Consider the following 15,735-nt stretch of genomic DNA (forward strand, 5'->3'; position numbering starts at 1 on the left):
AGGTCACCGGCAGTCTTAGGCGCTTATCTCTGCCGCCTTACACTGCATGAAGAATAATGTTTATTTCTTGGTTTTCCAATGTAGGAGAAGAAACAGTTGGAGGAGAGAATCTCTGAGTTCACCACCAACTTGTCTGAGGAAGAAGAGAAGTCTAAAAGCTTACAGAAGCTCAAGAATAAACATGAGGCCATGATCACAGATTTGGAGGGCAAGTATTTATTTATTATAAATTATGTATTCCCATGTAATATTGATTTGGATTTTGTATCCATGTGCAAAGCCCATTGATTTAATCTAATTGATATCTGCCAAAATCCAGCATTGCTTTGCCTTTTGACCTTTTCCTTGTTGCTGTAGTCCAGTTCAGTCCAATCCGCTTTATTTATATGGCACATTTAAACAACAAAAATGTTTCCAAAGTGCTACACAAAAATATTAAAAACAAGATTCAAATACTATCTTTAGGTCCACCGATGACTGAATAAAAACAATATAAATATGATTAAAAATTTTAAAGGGTAAAACAATTTAAAACAATACATAGAAATACAAGTTTTAAAACACGGAGGACCACACAACTCCCGTAGTGGTAAAAGCCAAAGAATAAAAGTGGGTCTTTAGACGAGACTTTACACTCCACTGTGGGGGCAGAGTGTTCCAGAGCTTCGGGCCGACCACAGAGAAGGCCCTGTCTCCCCTGGTTTTAAGTCTCGTCTTGAGCACCACGAGCTGCAGCTGGCTCTCGGACCTCAGAGCACGCGCAGCAGTGTAAATTTGAATGAGGTCCGAAATGTGAGGTGCCAGTCCATGCAAAGCTTTAAAACAAAACAGCAACATTTTAAAAACAAATTCTAAAATGAACAGGGAGCCAGTGCAATGGTCAGAGTACAGAACGTGAACCTACTTGTGTTACATAACAAACACAATGAGATAACATTTCAAACATTTTTCAAATAATCACATGAAATATTACCTGTATGATTTCAATCTTAGTCAGATTTTAAATAAAGAAAGGTGCTTGCCTGACTGATACACACCATAAAACAATTTGCAACTTTTGCTCTACTGGCAGCATCAGCTTATGTGCCATGGCAGTGTTTGTGCACACTTTTTTTTGCTTGTTTGGAATGTGTAAATCCCTCTTAGACCACTACGCACATTAGATGTAGGTCTGGGTTGCGGTCCACTGAACTATATTTTGGAGCCCTCTACTTGAAGTCATAGTTTAGTGTAACGGCGGCCCGTGCACACTGGGCTGCTGATAGTAAATATATTACAACACAACAAATCACAATAGGCAATATGATCAACTTTTTTTTTAACCATCGTGCAAGCCCAGGGTCCTAATCAGGCATTACTTGTTTTCCTTATGTGATATGTTTGTTCAGAATTGAATCTTATTCTTGCCTAAAATAAGAATGTTTTGGTGTAATTGTGCCCCCATGCCACAAGATGACGCCAGAAAGTCATGGTGCATAATTCTCCGAGCTTTGTTGAGCGTAAATAAATTAAACTGCTAAAGAACGCTGAAATGCAATGAAAAGGATCTTGGGCAGTTTTATATAACAAAGCAGGTGTACAGGGCTGTAACTAAGATTTGACAAATACCGATTGGTGGTCTAAAAGGAGCTTTGAAAGACTGAAATCATGTGTATCCCAGCACCATATGAATAATATTACCGAGCAACAGTGATTTTCTAAAATAACAAAAGCTTCCATTGAGGTTTAACTATAAATCATTTTAACATCTTTGATAATCATCATGATTTTTAAACATTTCACCTTTTTTGATTAATTTTTGGAAGTTAAACGTATTCAACAAATTTAACGTCATTAAAACCTGAATGTAAAAACCTTACCAAAACTTGTACCACAACAGGGATTCAAAGCACAGATCTTCCGCTTTGCAAAGTAGATACCAACGACACGCTACAGAGCCAACTGAAGTACAGGGACAAAATCAGTCCTGATATTGTAAACCGTTACAATGCCAGGAATATGTCTGTGGTAAAATATATGAAGCGCCCTGTTATTTAATAGTTTACATTTTAATGTGCTTTTTCATGCAAAATCTCTGAAAAGAACCTGAACAATATTATTACACCGACCAGCGTTTTACATCAATTTCATTCAGATGAAACCAACATTAGTTACGCCAGTATGATTTAATATTAAACGTTATATTGACAGCACATTTCGGATAAGATGATCTTTAAAGTAATAGTGGACTCCATTGCATTACGTTGTTGGAGTTGCAGCGGACTGTGCATGACCAAAGACCGTATAATGAGAGAGGATGATTGACCCTCCACATGGGGATGTACAGCGCACACAATCTCTGCATAAAGTACATTTTGCAATCAATCATTATCTTCTTCTTTTTGTCACTCGATGTTCTCAATGGTAGTTACGGCCATGCAAATGTTTATAAAAAACTTGTGTGAATTCTATAAACTCAACAAAGTCTACTTTCTGCCTCTCACTCAGTACGCAGTGTAAAACCAATTTTTTTGGTCTACTGTATCAATTGACGTATACAAGACTGTACTTATCAAACTTCAAACTTTCCACTCTACAACTTATTTTTAGAAATACATGTTTAGCATATACAACATTAAAAATACATCAATAGATGGATCTGAAGTTAACAAATTTCAAGTGTTAAAAGTAAAATATACGTCTTTTTGGGTCCATAAGAGTAAGTGTATAGTCAATCTTATGCTTGCACAAGGGTTAAGCGGAATGTTTATGACCACCTGTTGGGGAATTCAACAGTGTCAATGTGTAACATTTTTACATTCAAATTTAAAATTGTAATGACTTTAGGCCAACCATACCTCAAGGTACTTACTATAATTGCTGGTAAAAATATTTAACAAATATTGTCACGTGGGTAAAGCGTGACAAAGTTTGCTGTGCCTCACCCAGACTTTAGTTCAGCTGCCTCCCAGGAAAATTGAATTTGAGACCTTTGGCCCAGACCAGGTGTGTCAAACTCATTTTAGCTCAAAGGCTGCATGGAGGAAAATCTATTCTACGAGGAATCTAAAATAGAATAAAAATTTAAAACTCACAAGGGCTGGACCGGTAAAATCATGGCATGGTAATTAAAAAATAAAGACAACTTAAAAATTTTTTCTTTGTCTTACTTCGACCAAACATACATATTACAAATCCTCTTGACAAAACACTTCAAGTTAGTTTAAAATTTGTGCAGTTTCAAAAACCCCATGAACAAAATGAACTTAGACTTTGTCTCCGTGTATTTACAAAGCTATTAAGTTTTAATCACTTCCCTGTTTAGCATTCTAATGTTGGCAGTTTACCATTAAAGACTGGTTTGGAAAAGTGTTTCCTCAAACCGCCACATTAGTGACATCCGCAACGCATTAATTTATCATAATTCAAATCACAATTATGATATTAACAAAACAATTATCAAAGTGACCCCATAAAAGCTGAATTAAAGGTAACATAAATACAAACATAAACAAAATTAACATGCTAGATTTAAGCATAAAATAATAGAAAAAAAACAACAAATGTAGAAACACATTTTTACAATGGAGTTCAGAGTGCACATCGTGCTATGAACAAATTGCAAGCGCTGCGTGGAATTCTAACTACAAAGATGGTCATGTTGACATCATTCTTTGCTTATTACTGCTAAGTTGTTGAGTGGATAATTAACATTAAAAAAGGTATTGTGTGTCGTTACAGCATTAGTCTTTTGCCAGCCACTACAGGAGCAACTCACTACTTGCACCAGCGCTGATTAGAGTAGCAGTAGCCTATCCACAGGGCGTTTAAAGTTAGTTGACACGTCATCTTTAAACATTCATGTGGAATCCAGTGGACACATTTAGAACAGCAGTTTATTTCAGTAAAAAATTGCTTTGCAAACTAATTTTGCAGGCCGCTGGTCGGATTAAACCAGTTTGCGGGCCTGATACTGCCCAGAGGCCGTATGTTTGACACCCCTGGTCTAGACTAAACCAACATTGTCTCCTACTTAAAAAGATTTTAATGATATCACTAATGTCCAAAAACAAAATTAATTTTAGGATGTATGCACAAGTTCACACATACAGGCGAATACTGAAGTAAGCTTTGTTTGGGTTCTAACATTCAGATCGTCTAAGAAAAGAGGAGAAAGCTCGGCAAGAGCTGGAAAAGAACCGCCGTAAACTTGAGGGCGACTCAAATGATCTCAGCGACCAGATTTCGGAACTTCAAGCCCGGATTGCTGAACTTGAAGCTCAGTTGGCCAAAAAAGAGGAGGAGCTGCTCGCCGCGCTGGCCAAGTTAGTGTCCCATCCAGTTGCCCCACTTCAACATACCTGCAAACACCATACGAAAAGCGAATCATTCTGTGTACAGGATCGAGGAGGAGGCTGCTGCCAAGAACATGGCCCAGAAGAAGATCCGGGAGCTGGAGGCTCAGATCTGTGATTTGCAGGAAGATCTGGAGATCGAGAGGCAGGGACGCAACAAGGCGGAGAAACTGCGCAGGGATCTGGGAGAGGAGCTGGAAGCCCTGAAGACTGAGCTGGAGGACACCCTGGACTCCACTGCAGCACAGCAGGAACTCAGGTAGCAGACAAGCTCAACTAAGACCCCGCCAATGTGAAATTCATACATCACATGCAATCTAAGATATGGTATAGAGATGGTCCAATTTATCGATGCCAATATTTGGCATTTTGATGGTTAGTGGTATCGGTCAACCTATGTTTCCCATAACTACAACAAAACTACATCCGCAGATACAATATATACACACATGATACCAGTATTTAGTATATAAACATTAGTGAAGTAGATAGTTCTAACCACTGCTTAAGCACCAGCCCTTTTGCCCTGCTTGAGAAAAGTTCTTTTTTTTTTTACCTGAGCGCTCACGCGGCCCCATCTTTCTATTCCTTGTGCAGTGCTGGATCGTGTGTACAGTGCGTCTCCCCTGCTTACCTGTTAAAAAAAAAAAAATTGGCGAGGACATCCAGGTTTTGTTTTTGCGACTGCTGTGATGGCATCCCCTCAACAAAGTTCGGTCATTAAAGGAGCGCTACAAGCTGCATGTTCTGTCATTCAGTCAAATAACGCAACAAAATGATGGACATGAAGACAACAGAAAATATAAATAAAAACTTGGTGTAAATACCTTGAAGAAAATACTGTAAGACTTATTAAATAAGAGCAGACAGGAGCTTACACATTCTCATAATTTCTGTAACATCCAGGAAGAAATTACTTGTCAGCCAGTTTAAAAAATGTCTCACTTATATGCTACTTGAAGAAGCACAGAACATTTTTATTTAAATGTTCGCTATATTTCAGCATTCCTCACGAGGACACCTTACAATGTATTGAATCCATAAACTGATTTAAAATCCTATACGTTTGAGTAGATGGTGAGTTATTGTGATGTAGAAAAATCCCATATTTTTCCTAGAGTTTTCCCGTATTTTGAAATGCAAGTATTGACACTCCTCTTAAACACATTTAAAAAGGGGTGTGTGAAATCTTGACCTTTTTGGTGGTAAATTAACCACATTATGCATAAATCATTGCTACTGGTCTGACGTTTACTGAAAAAAAAAAAAAAAAAAAAAAAACTACCTGCAGCCTTGTCCAGCTGTTTACTGAGGTATACTATTCATGTTTAAACTTTTTTTTAATGCAAATGAATATCGGCATCTTTGACAACTAATGATCACTAATAACCCTGAAAGAAACATATGGGTCTATCTTTAATACGGTATCCCTCTGGGATCCAGCACATCTGTCCATAAGTGTGACATGGGGCACATTCTAAAAATCTAAGTAAATACTAAAACTGAATGTGTGGGTGCAATAAGAATACCTCAATGGTGATAGTAATTCACTTTTTTTTTTTTTTTTTTTACACTTAAAACAAAGCACATAGAAACATGTTCGTCTTAGCTTATCCACTTCATGAGGTTATCAAAATTGCTCTGCAGCGCTGGATTTTTCAGTATTCGGCGCGCATTGAAAAAAGTATGGATACCACATTATCTGCTACTTTCAAGCATGTTCGTATTCAACCCATTTGTCAGTTTTAATTTCTGAATGCTCCATCAACAGCAGATAGTATTGACACCAGTCAAGCATTAGTCTTATGTTTGTTTCCTTGTTTCTCCTTCCGTCCAGGAGCAAACGTGAGACTGAAGTTTCCCATCTTAAGAAGGTTCTGGAAGACGAGGCCAAGGCCCATGAGCAGCAGATGGCTGACATGAGACAAAAACACAACCAGGCATTCGACGAGCTCAATGACCAGCTGGAGCAGGCCAAGCGGGTAATGGACATAGCGGCCAGAAACCGACTCATGCTCGATGGCTTTGACCGTGTGTTCTCCCTTACCTACAGAACAAGGTTTCTGTGGAGAAATCAAAGCAAGCCCTGGAGAGCGAGTGGAACGAGGTTCAAATAGAGCTCCAGACTCTGACGCAAGGCAAAGCGGATTCCGAACACCGTCGGAAGAAGGCCGAGTCCCAAGTTCAAGAGCTTCAGGTCAAATTTGTAGAAAGCGAAAGGCAAAGGCAGGAGATGTCTGATAAGATGGCCAAAATGCAGGTATGGCTGCAGAGTTGGGAAAGAGGAAAGTTGTTCATGTTTAGAATTGGTACAAAAAGACTGATGGACATTCTTTCGTTTTGTCTTTTTAGACGGAGCTAGACAATGTCAACAGCCTGCTGACTGAAGCAGAGGGCAAGAACATCAAATCCAGCAAGGACATTTCTTCGGTTGAGTCACAGCTGCAGGATGCTCAGGTATGGAGTAACGGACCACAGTTTGGGAGATCCTCTGCTCTGGCGCAGTGCCAAAAAGACATCAAACTTGACTGTTACGACGTAACTTTTCCTGTGTAGTCAAAGTTTAGGTCTGTTTTAACCTGCAGAAGGATCAAAATCGCTTTCAAGAAGAGTGACGCCTCCGAGGCAAGGTTGTCCGATTTCCAAAGAGTTAAACTAACGATGTGATTTGGGCAGCCAGAGACGCTCGATGACTTCATGTCTGACGGCAGCGCGTCCTGAGTCTCAATCATGTCCCCAATTTTTAGAAACATCCTCCCAACACTTTTCGTAAAATATTATTGTGTGCCGACAAATAGTTTATATGTAGCAAGATGTGGAAGGCAAAAACACAGCCAGCTGATATGAGAGACGTGGCGACCGCTCTAGACAAAATCTGAATAATCGCTATTAGATATTGTGATTGTTTGACAGCCCTAATTAGATATTACACTAATTGGAAGGGGTCTGAATATTACATATTAAAGATAAAAAAAAAAAAAAACTTGCTTTTGCGAATGTGTTTAATTATGAGTTAACAATTGACAAAATGTGATTAACCATGATTATTTTAATTAACAATTATAAATGATAAACGGGTTATACCTGTATAGTGCTTTTCTATCTTCAAGGTACTCAAAGCGCTTTGACACTATTTCCACATTTACCCATTCACACACACACACACACACTGATGGCGGGAACTGCCATGCAAGGCCCCTAAGCACGACCCATCAGGAGCAAGGGTGGAGTGACGAGGTTGGTAGTAGGTGGGGATTGAACCAGGAACCCTCAGGTTGCTGGCACGGCCACTCTCTCAACACCACGCCGTCCCCAGTCCTATATTTTTGGATGTAAATTTTACTTATTACAGATTATTTTTTAAAATCCATTTGCAATTAATTCAAAATATTTGAGTTAACTGTAGATAAAATTTGATTAATTGCAATCAAATATTTGAATTGTTTGACAGTTGTAATTAGATATTACCCTAATTGGTGGGAGTGTAAATCTTATTAAAGATAAATTCCTTTGCGATTATTGTGATTATTTAACTACTAACAAAATGTGATTAATCACGATGCTATATTTCAATTGTTTGACAGTCTTATAGTTATGTTATGAGTTTTTACTTTTTAAAGATAAAAAAAAATCTAATTATTGTGAATATTTAAGTTAACTCTGGGGGGAAAATACATATCGTCATCAAATATTTTAATCGTTTGACAGCTCTAATTAGACAATGCACTAATTAGTAGGGGTATAAATTTTACTTGAGGATAAAGTTTCGATTATCAAGAATATTTATGACTTAACTATTGAGAAAATGTGATTAATTGTAATTCTATATTTTAGTCTTTTGACAGTCCTATGCTGTAGTTGGGATGTGAATTTTACTTATTAAAGATTAAACATTTTACATTTGCAATTATCGTGAATATTTATGATTTAATTCAGGAAAATAACTGATTGATCCCAATTAATTTTTTTTGAATCGTTTGAGAGCCCTAATGAGATATTACACTATTAGTACGGGTATAACTCTTAAGGATAAATAAATTTCCATTTGCGATTGTCAAGATTTATCATGAATTAACTATGGACAGAATGCCATTAAACATTTTAATCCTTTGAAAGCCCTCGAACTTCGATATTACAGGTATTGTGAATCTAACAACTCACGATTGGAGTCTGATTCTTTGTATGATGATTCAATTCAGAATCTATTCTCAATTCACGACAATTTTTGATTCAAACAGATTCATGGAATATATTTGGTGTGAAATTATAATAAAACCTTTCAAAACGGGTTACAAAAGTTTCGCTTAGCTCCTGACATAAGCGCGCAACAAGCAAGCATGTAGAAAGCCTAAAAACATGTTTTTCAAAATTGATTCTTAAAAACCTATATAGTAAGGTTTAATTTTTACAAATGGTGAATTGATTTAGAATCTGAATAAATACGATTCGTGAGTAACTGTCTAGTTGAGTCTGATAGACTTCTCTGAATGGAATCGTCAAATCATTTTGACTATTTGAAGGCAGTCCAAAATGGGATATAATGTCATTGGCAATTATCCAATTAGATTGCTCTGACATATTTGTAAGATATTAACATTTCTAGACTGATGCATGCCAGAAAGCAACAGATGTCAATGAAAAAGGTCCGCACTGTATTTTGGCTACAAGACTTCCTATTTTTTAACCTCCTTTTTTTTTTTTATTATCTTGGACCTCTAGGAGCTGCTCCAAGAGGAGACTCGTCAGAAGCTGACCCTCACCACTCGCTTGCGACAGCAGGAGGAGGAGCAGAACACCCTGCGAGAGCTGCTGGAAGAAGAGGAGGAAGGCAAGAGGAACATGGAGAAACTGGTCTCCTCTCTTCAGACCCAGGTAAGGCTGCCAAAAACTGACTTAAAAAGGTCCATTATGTACTTTTATTGAATATGCTTTTCGGTATGATGAATGGAATATTTTAGCTTGACATGTCTTCAGAAAGGTCACCTGACCACTGTGACGCATCACCTATCAGCTGTTCTTATAAGCGAGGGGAGCATTCATGCTCCCTTATACATGGGACTCCCTCCATTGATTATAAAGCTGCGGAAGGGGGGCGGACCCAACCTGATAGGCGACAAGTCAGTGGTCAGGCGACCCTACTAAAGAAGACTGACTAAATAAATAAATATGTATGTGGGTTTAATGTATTTTTGGCATAACTTACGCATTTTCAAGCATAAAAATTAGTGAATGCATAAAAAAATATCAATACTACTGTTGTATTGGCCACTAGGAGACCAAATAATCAGAGCATTCTGTACAGTATCATGACCGCTGATTGGCTCAGCCTCAGGCAGCTGTGTTACTATGTTGGATTAAACAAGTTTTAAAGTGACATATGGTAACATATAATTTGCATATGTCAAATATGTGAGTATTTTTTTAAAAGGCTAAAAAAATGGTAGACGTATTAAAAAAAAATACATGTCATTAGTTCGTATTAATATATGGCTCTATTTTTCAATTGTTGCTTTTTTTTGTTATTACTACAGTGTAACACAGGCTGCACTAGCCCCAAGCCAAGTAACAAGGGTTTACTGTATAATTAAATCTTGTCTGTCCAGAAGAGACACAAAGTAATGCAAATACTGACCTTGTTCTTCTCATGCAATCTTTTGTTAGCCAAAAAACAAGGACCCTTTCCCTCTCCTCAATGATCCCTGAAATCCCCAATCCCTTTTTTTTCCCCCAGCTGGCTGAGATGAAGAAGAAGTTCGACCAAGAGATGGCCAACCTGGAGAGTGCAGAGGAGGCGCGCAAGCGAATCCACCGCGATGCCGAGAGTGTGCAGCAACAGCTGGAAGAGAAGACCGCCGCCTACGACAAACTGGAAAAGACAAAAACTCGTTTACAGCAGGAGCTGGACGACCTCTTGGTGGACCAGGACAACCTGAGGCAGGTTGTCTCCAACCTGGATAGGAAGCAGAAGAAGTTTGACCAGGTATCTCAGACACCTACAAAGCAAATGTGCACCACAACCTGAAAGACAGACAGCCATAAATAACTTTACAGTGTGATGGGGTTTGAATAGCAAACCGCAGAGTTGAACTTGATTGCACGGAATAAATGACAAGTTTTAAAAAAGTTAGACCATTCCAGTAATCTATATTCTATACAAAGCTGGATTTTCGGTGCTACAAGTTCAAACTACCTTCTCACCTTCCCTTTATTTCAAAAATCCTCGAAAAAATGGTTGAACTTGATTTCACGGAATAAATTACAACTAATTATTTAGTCTGAAAATAAGGATGAGCAAATAGTTTGAGAAGCTGTGTGCTAAACAGATTCAGTTTTAGTGAATCACTGAGCATCATGTAGCATTATTGTTAAGTGCTTATTTTTGAAGAACGTGTTGGTTTTTCCTTTTTTATGCATTCTAAATCAAAAGTGTTAGCAAAGGTTAGCTAACAATGAAGTCAATGGGAGTCTCTCTATTCCAACTATAAAGTGCTCCAAAAAACATCCAAACACCGTCATCGTTTTATATACACACTAAGTATACATGTAATATTTGCGTATTTTGGCCATTTCAAGCATACAGTGGCACATTATTTTCAGACGTTTGCGTTTCCCTACAACGACAACAAATGTACTACTCACGGCATACTTTGTGAGAGACTTCTAAAACTACTCTGGTACAGATTATAATCCGAAATTTATTTTTTAGTCTGAAAATAAGGATGAGCAACAAGTTTGAGAAGCTGTGTGCTAAACAGATTCAGTTTTAGTGAATCACTGAGCATCATGTAGCATTAAGTGCTTAACAAAATATACAAACATATAATAATAATAAAGCAAACACTTACTGTACAATGTCTGCTCTCACTGGGATGATGACCCATTTAAATGTTCATATCTTGCTGTGTAGACAAAGAAATCATAATCCTCACAAAGGGTTAAAAAGGTCTCACAAACATGTAAGTCTTTCTTGCCATTTCCGGTTCCAAGTTGAATGTCAAACATGACTAACTTCTTGGTTTATGGCCACAACCAATTTTCCCTCCAATTTTTCATGTGCGAGCAAACGCCAAAATTCCTTGAGCATTCAGTTGCGTACATGAGCGACGGCAGACGTGCACACTGTTAGGCACTTATCTTTTTATTCGATTTTGTGCGTGGCCTAGATTTGCCGTGCGCAGGGGATGCGTGAGCAGTGTGCAATTGCACAGGCGCGTACCTTAGAGGGAACGTTGGCCACAACCTTCTTTTATCCAGGTGAGAGGCATGATTAATAATCTATAATTAACTTACAATATGTTGGAGGTGATGAAGCACCTTCAGCTCAATATAGTCAATACTGTAGCTGCACAAGCTAGTAGCTCTCTGTGATCATGGCGCCGCTAAAAATAGATTGTCTGTTAGCGTTTATCATAATAATATAGCTAATACTTGGTCAATAATCAGGTCTTGAGATGTAAATGGAGTATTGGTGGTGGTTATTTAGAGGGCTTTGTAGACGGAATACTCCATTGTTTGCTGACTTTTGCTAACGTTTATTTGATTCAGAATGCATTTAAAAAAACGTGTACCTGTCTTACATAAGGATTGTGAAAGACAGGCAACATTTATTTATTTAAAAAAAAAAAAAGTGCAGTTCCTGAGTTTTAAAAGGCATGAACACATTTTGGATTAATACTTTTTTGCTTTTTGTTAACATTTCTCCAATTTACCAAGTATACCAAACTTCCATCCAATTTCTACAGCTTGTCCCTTTTGAGGTAACGGGGGGTGCACACATGTGATGCTTTAAATATTGACTCTTGAAGGCATTTTAAATAGATAATGTCACAGGTTTTAATTAGGATAGGATAGTATAATTTATTCATCCCACAAAAGGGAAATTATTTGGTTGCAAAGCAGATTCAATAAGTCCACAGTTAATAAGCTAAAACGCATAAATACAGGAGAGATAATTCAGCGGTGCCATTTTTACATACAGCAGCAAAAATAAATACATTGGTTAAACTCTTATGCAAATCTATAACTGATCAAAAGGGTTACAAAAAGCATTACATGTTTCATATTTTTGAAGTTGATTTAGAGATTAGAGCCCCCAAAAAGTAAAGAGAAAATTAATCTGTTTTTATGCCTGTTGAAAAATTTACTTGTATCTCCTGTTTGTCTTTGGGGTATTGTTGAATGCCAATGTGAAAGAATTAAACATCAAAAAAACTTTAAAATCCTGTAAAACAATGAAAGTTATGATCAAAATACTGCAAAAATGTACTGAAAGTTTGTCGATGTCATATAAAACATTTGTATCATTATTGCAGTGCCGAAAGACGACTGAGTTCAAACTCCAAGTCTTGCTGTTAAACACCATAACATATTGCAATAATAAAATAAAAGGATGCACGCATACATAGTATGTGTAAAAAGTTTTGTTTCAAATAAACAACAAAAAAACATGCCAAAATAAAAAAAGTGGGTTCTGTCAAAACCTTGGGTTTCAAAACAAAGAATATAAAAGTTGTGCTCATATTTATATCTCCATCACTTCCTGCTTAGATGCTGGCTGAGGAGAAGACCATCTCTGCTCGGTATGCCGATGAACGCGACAAAGCTGAGGCTGATGCCAGGGAGAAAGACACACGAGCGCTGACGCTGGCCCGCGAGCTGGACACCATGACGGACATGAAGGATGAGCTGGATCGGGCCAACAAAATGCTCAAAGCCGAGATGGACGACTTGGTCTCCTCCAAAGACGACGTGGGCAAGAGTGTAAGAGAATCTGGTGGCGTGGAAGTCTAGCATCGTGACGCACATCCTTACTCTTCTTTATCTTCGTCCAGGTTCACGAGCTGGAGCGGTCCAAGCGTGCTGTGGATCAGCAGCTGGAGGAAATGAGGGTTCAGCTGGAGGAGCTGGAGGACGAACTGCAGGCGACAGAGGACGCCAAACTACGCCTGGAGGTCAACATGCAGGCTATGAAGGCGCAGGCTGACCGAGACCTGCAGGCCAGAGATGAGCAGGGCGAGGAGAGGAGGAAGCAGCTGGTCAAACAGGTGATCCTTTAATCTGCCCGATCGCATCAAAAGTGAAGATTTTGCGTGTCATCATTTTTCTCCTTCAGGTTTGTGCGATGGAAGTCGAGCTGGAGGATGAACGCAGGCAGCGCGCTCAGGCTCTGTCCGCGAAGAAGAAAATGGAGTTGGATTTGTGCGACCTTGAAAACCAGATAGACGCCGCCAACAAGGGAAGGGATGAGGCCATCAAACAGTTGAAGAGACTGCAGGTAAAGCATGAAAAATATTAATTGGATTATCGTATTTGTTTATTTGAAGGCCAATGTGCATTTACATTAAAAAGATGGCTGTACCAAAGTTAGAACCAAGCTAATTTCCACCCGCAGCCCTTTTGTGGCACATGTAACATCCACATTTGAAATTACAGAGGATTAAAAATACATAAAATTTAAATTACATAATTAAAAGCAATTTAAAACAAGTGCGATACATAGTGCGAGTTACGAATCAGCGAGCGGTCATTTTACAGTATTTTAGCAGTATCATAAAGTTCACCAGTTTTTATCAAAATCTACATAACCCAGCATGCAGTGCAGTACCCACAAGGGTATCATCCAATAGCTATATAACCCATTGGTACTGCATACGTAAACACGATGGCAATATTACTCTGCCTATTGTAAAAAAAAAATATTTCATTGAGATATATTAACACGATAAGTTAAAAGATTCCCTTTTCTTTTCAAAAGTCGCTTGTAAATTTTGCCGCGTTTTTTTTGGCCTTGATTTTGGACATGCGGTTGCTTATTTGGGATTGCTTTTCAGTCATCTCGATAAAGCATAATACTGTAGTAGTAGTAGTAGCAGCTTGTTCTTTTTATACGCAACGTATCCTGGTTACCACGACGACTTGGCATGTCCCCAGACACTCCGGCAAATGACGCGTGTGCATCTACGCCTTAGCCAAGACTGACTGAGAAACAAATGACAAGACAGTGAGAATTAGTCCCAGTAAGTGTGGAAACTTGATAAAATACAATTTCAAGAAGGTTCCCCTTTTAAAGATAAAAATAAAAAAACTTCCATTTGTTACTATCGTAATTAATTGAGTTAACTATTGACAAAATTTGAGTAATTGCGATGAAATATTTAGATTGTTTGACAGGCTTAATTATTAGATATTACTCCAATTAGTAGGGACAGGAGTCTAACTTTTTTTAGATGTAAAAAAAACGTATTTGTAATAAACTTCCATTTGTACTAAATGTTATTTATGCGAACTATGGACTTTGACAGCCCTAATTATTTGATACCACACTAATTAGTGGAGATGTGAATTGTACTTATTAAAGATGAAAAAAACCTTCCATTTGCGATTATCGCAATAAATTTTGAGTTAACTATTGACATAATCACTATCAAATATTTTAATCGTTTGACAGCCCTAAGGAGTAGCTGTTACACCAATGTAAATTTTACTCCCAATTGTCGTAATTGGGATTAATCACATTTTGTCAATAGTTTATCACATTTATTAATATTTTTACAGCCCTAATTAGATTTACACTAATTGGTATGGATGTAAATCTTAAGTTTAAAAAAAACACAGGTTTGTGTGTAATTATGAGATAACTATGGACAAAATGTGATAGCCATTTAATATTTTAGTCATTTGACTGTCATAATTATTCAATCGTACACTAAGTAGTATGGAAGTGAATCTTAACTTATTTAAGATTAAATAAACTTCCATTTTCGATTATCGTGAGTAAAATGAGGTAACTGTTGACAAAATCCCTACTAGATATTGTAATTATTTACAGCCCTACTTATTAATAATAAAATTCGTAAAATTTGTAAACCTCACAAATGTGACTTGAAGTGATGATGAATCCATACAAGTAGAACGTTATGGAGGGCTCGAAGACTGAAAGGGGACGGCGTGGCGCTGTGGCCGTGCGCAACCCCAGGGTCCCTGGTTCAATCCCCACCTAGTACCAACCTCGTCACGTCCGTTGTGTCCTGAGCAAGACACTTCACCCTTGCTCCTGATGGGTGCTGGTTAGCGCCTTGCATGGCAGCTCCCTCCATCAGTGTGTGAATGGGTAAATGTGGAAGTAGTGTCAAAGCGCTTTGAGTACCTTGAAGGTAGAAAAGCGCTATACAAGTACAACCTAGAAAGGCAGTTCTACTTCCAGTTTCAAGCTGTCTAAACAAAAGGTCACTGCAGATCTTGCAGTGAGTGAAATCGTCCAAAAGATGGCGCCACGATACAAACAGTGACATACCTATTCAGTGTTTGCTTGTTTTTTTTGAAAAACTATATACATTATGGCTGCAGTCAGCAGGAAGACTGTATTAATTGGCCCCACCATTTTATAAGCTGCAAGGTTCAA

The 15,735-nt window shown here is 38.0% G+C and overlaps 1 protein-coding gene across 1 annotated transcript in view; it reads left to right on the forward strand.

Moving 5' to 3' along the window:
- The window catches only part of LOC133559677 (myosin-9-like), a 59,528-nt gene that overhangs the window by 34,038 nt on the left and 9,755 nt on the right, over positions 1 to 15,735 (forward strand). The window contains exons 25-36 of the mRNA XM_061911670.1: positions 1 to 2; positions 85 to 208; positions 4,133 to 4,304; positions 4,381 to 4,593; positions 6,172 to 6,316; positions 6,388 to 6,594; positions 6,687 to 6,791; positions 9,054 to 9,206; positions 10,066 to 10,314; positions 12,882 to 13,094; positions 13,166 to 13,378; positions 13,447 to 13,608. The exon at positions 1 to 2 is cut by the window's left edge and continues 136 nt beyond it. Coding sequence (XP_061767654.1) covers positions 1 to 2; positions 85 to 208; positions 4,133 to 4,304; positions 4,381 to 4,593; positions 6,172 to 6,316; positions 6,388 to 6,594; positions 6,687 to 6,791; positions 9,054 to 9,206; positions 10,066 to 10,314; positions 12,882 to 13,094; positions 13,166 to 13,378; positions 13,447 to 13,608 — 1,958 coding nt within the window. The remainder of the gene's footprint in view (positions 3 to 84; positions 209 to 4,132; positions 4,305 to 4,380; positions 4,594 to 6,171; positions 6,317 to 6,387; positions 6,595 to 6,686; positions 6,792 to 9,053; positions 9,207 to 10,065; positions 10,315 to 12,881; positions 13,095 to 13,165; positions 13,379 to 13,446; positions 13,609 to 15,735) is intronic.

Source organism: Nerophis ophidion, linkage group LG01, assembly GCF_033978795.1.
Source record: "Nerophis ophidion isolate RoL-2023_Sa linkage group LG01, RoL_Noph_v1.0, whole genome shotgun sequence".
NCBI lineage: Eukaryota > Metazoa > Chordata > Actinopteri > Syngnathiformes > Syngnathidae > Nerophis > Nerophis ophidion.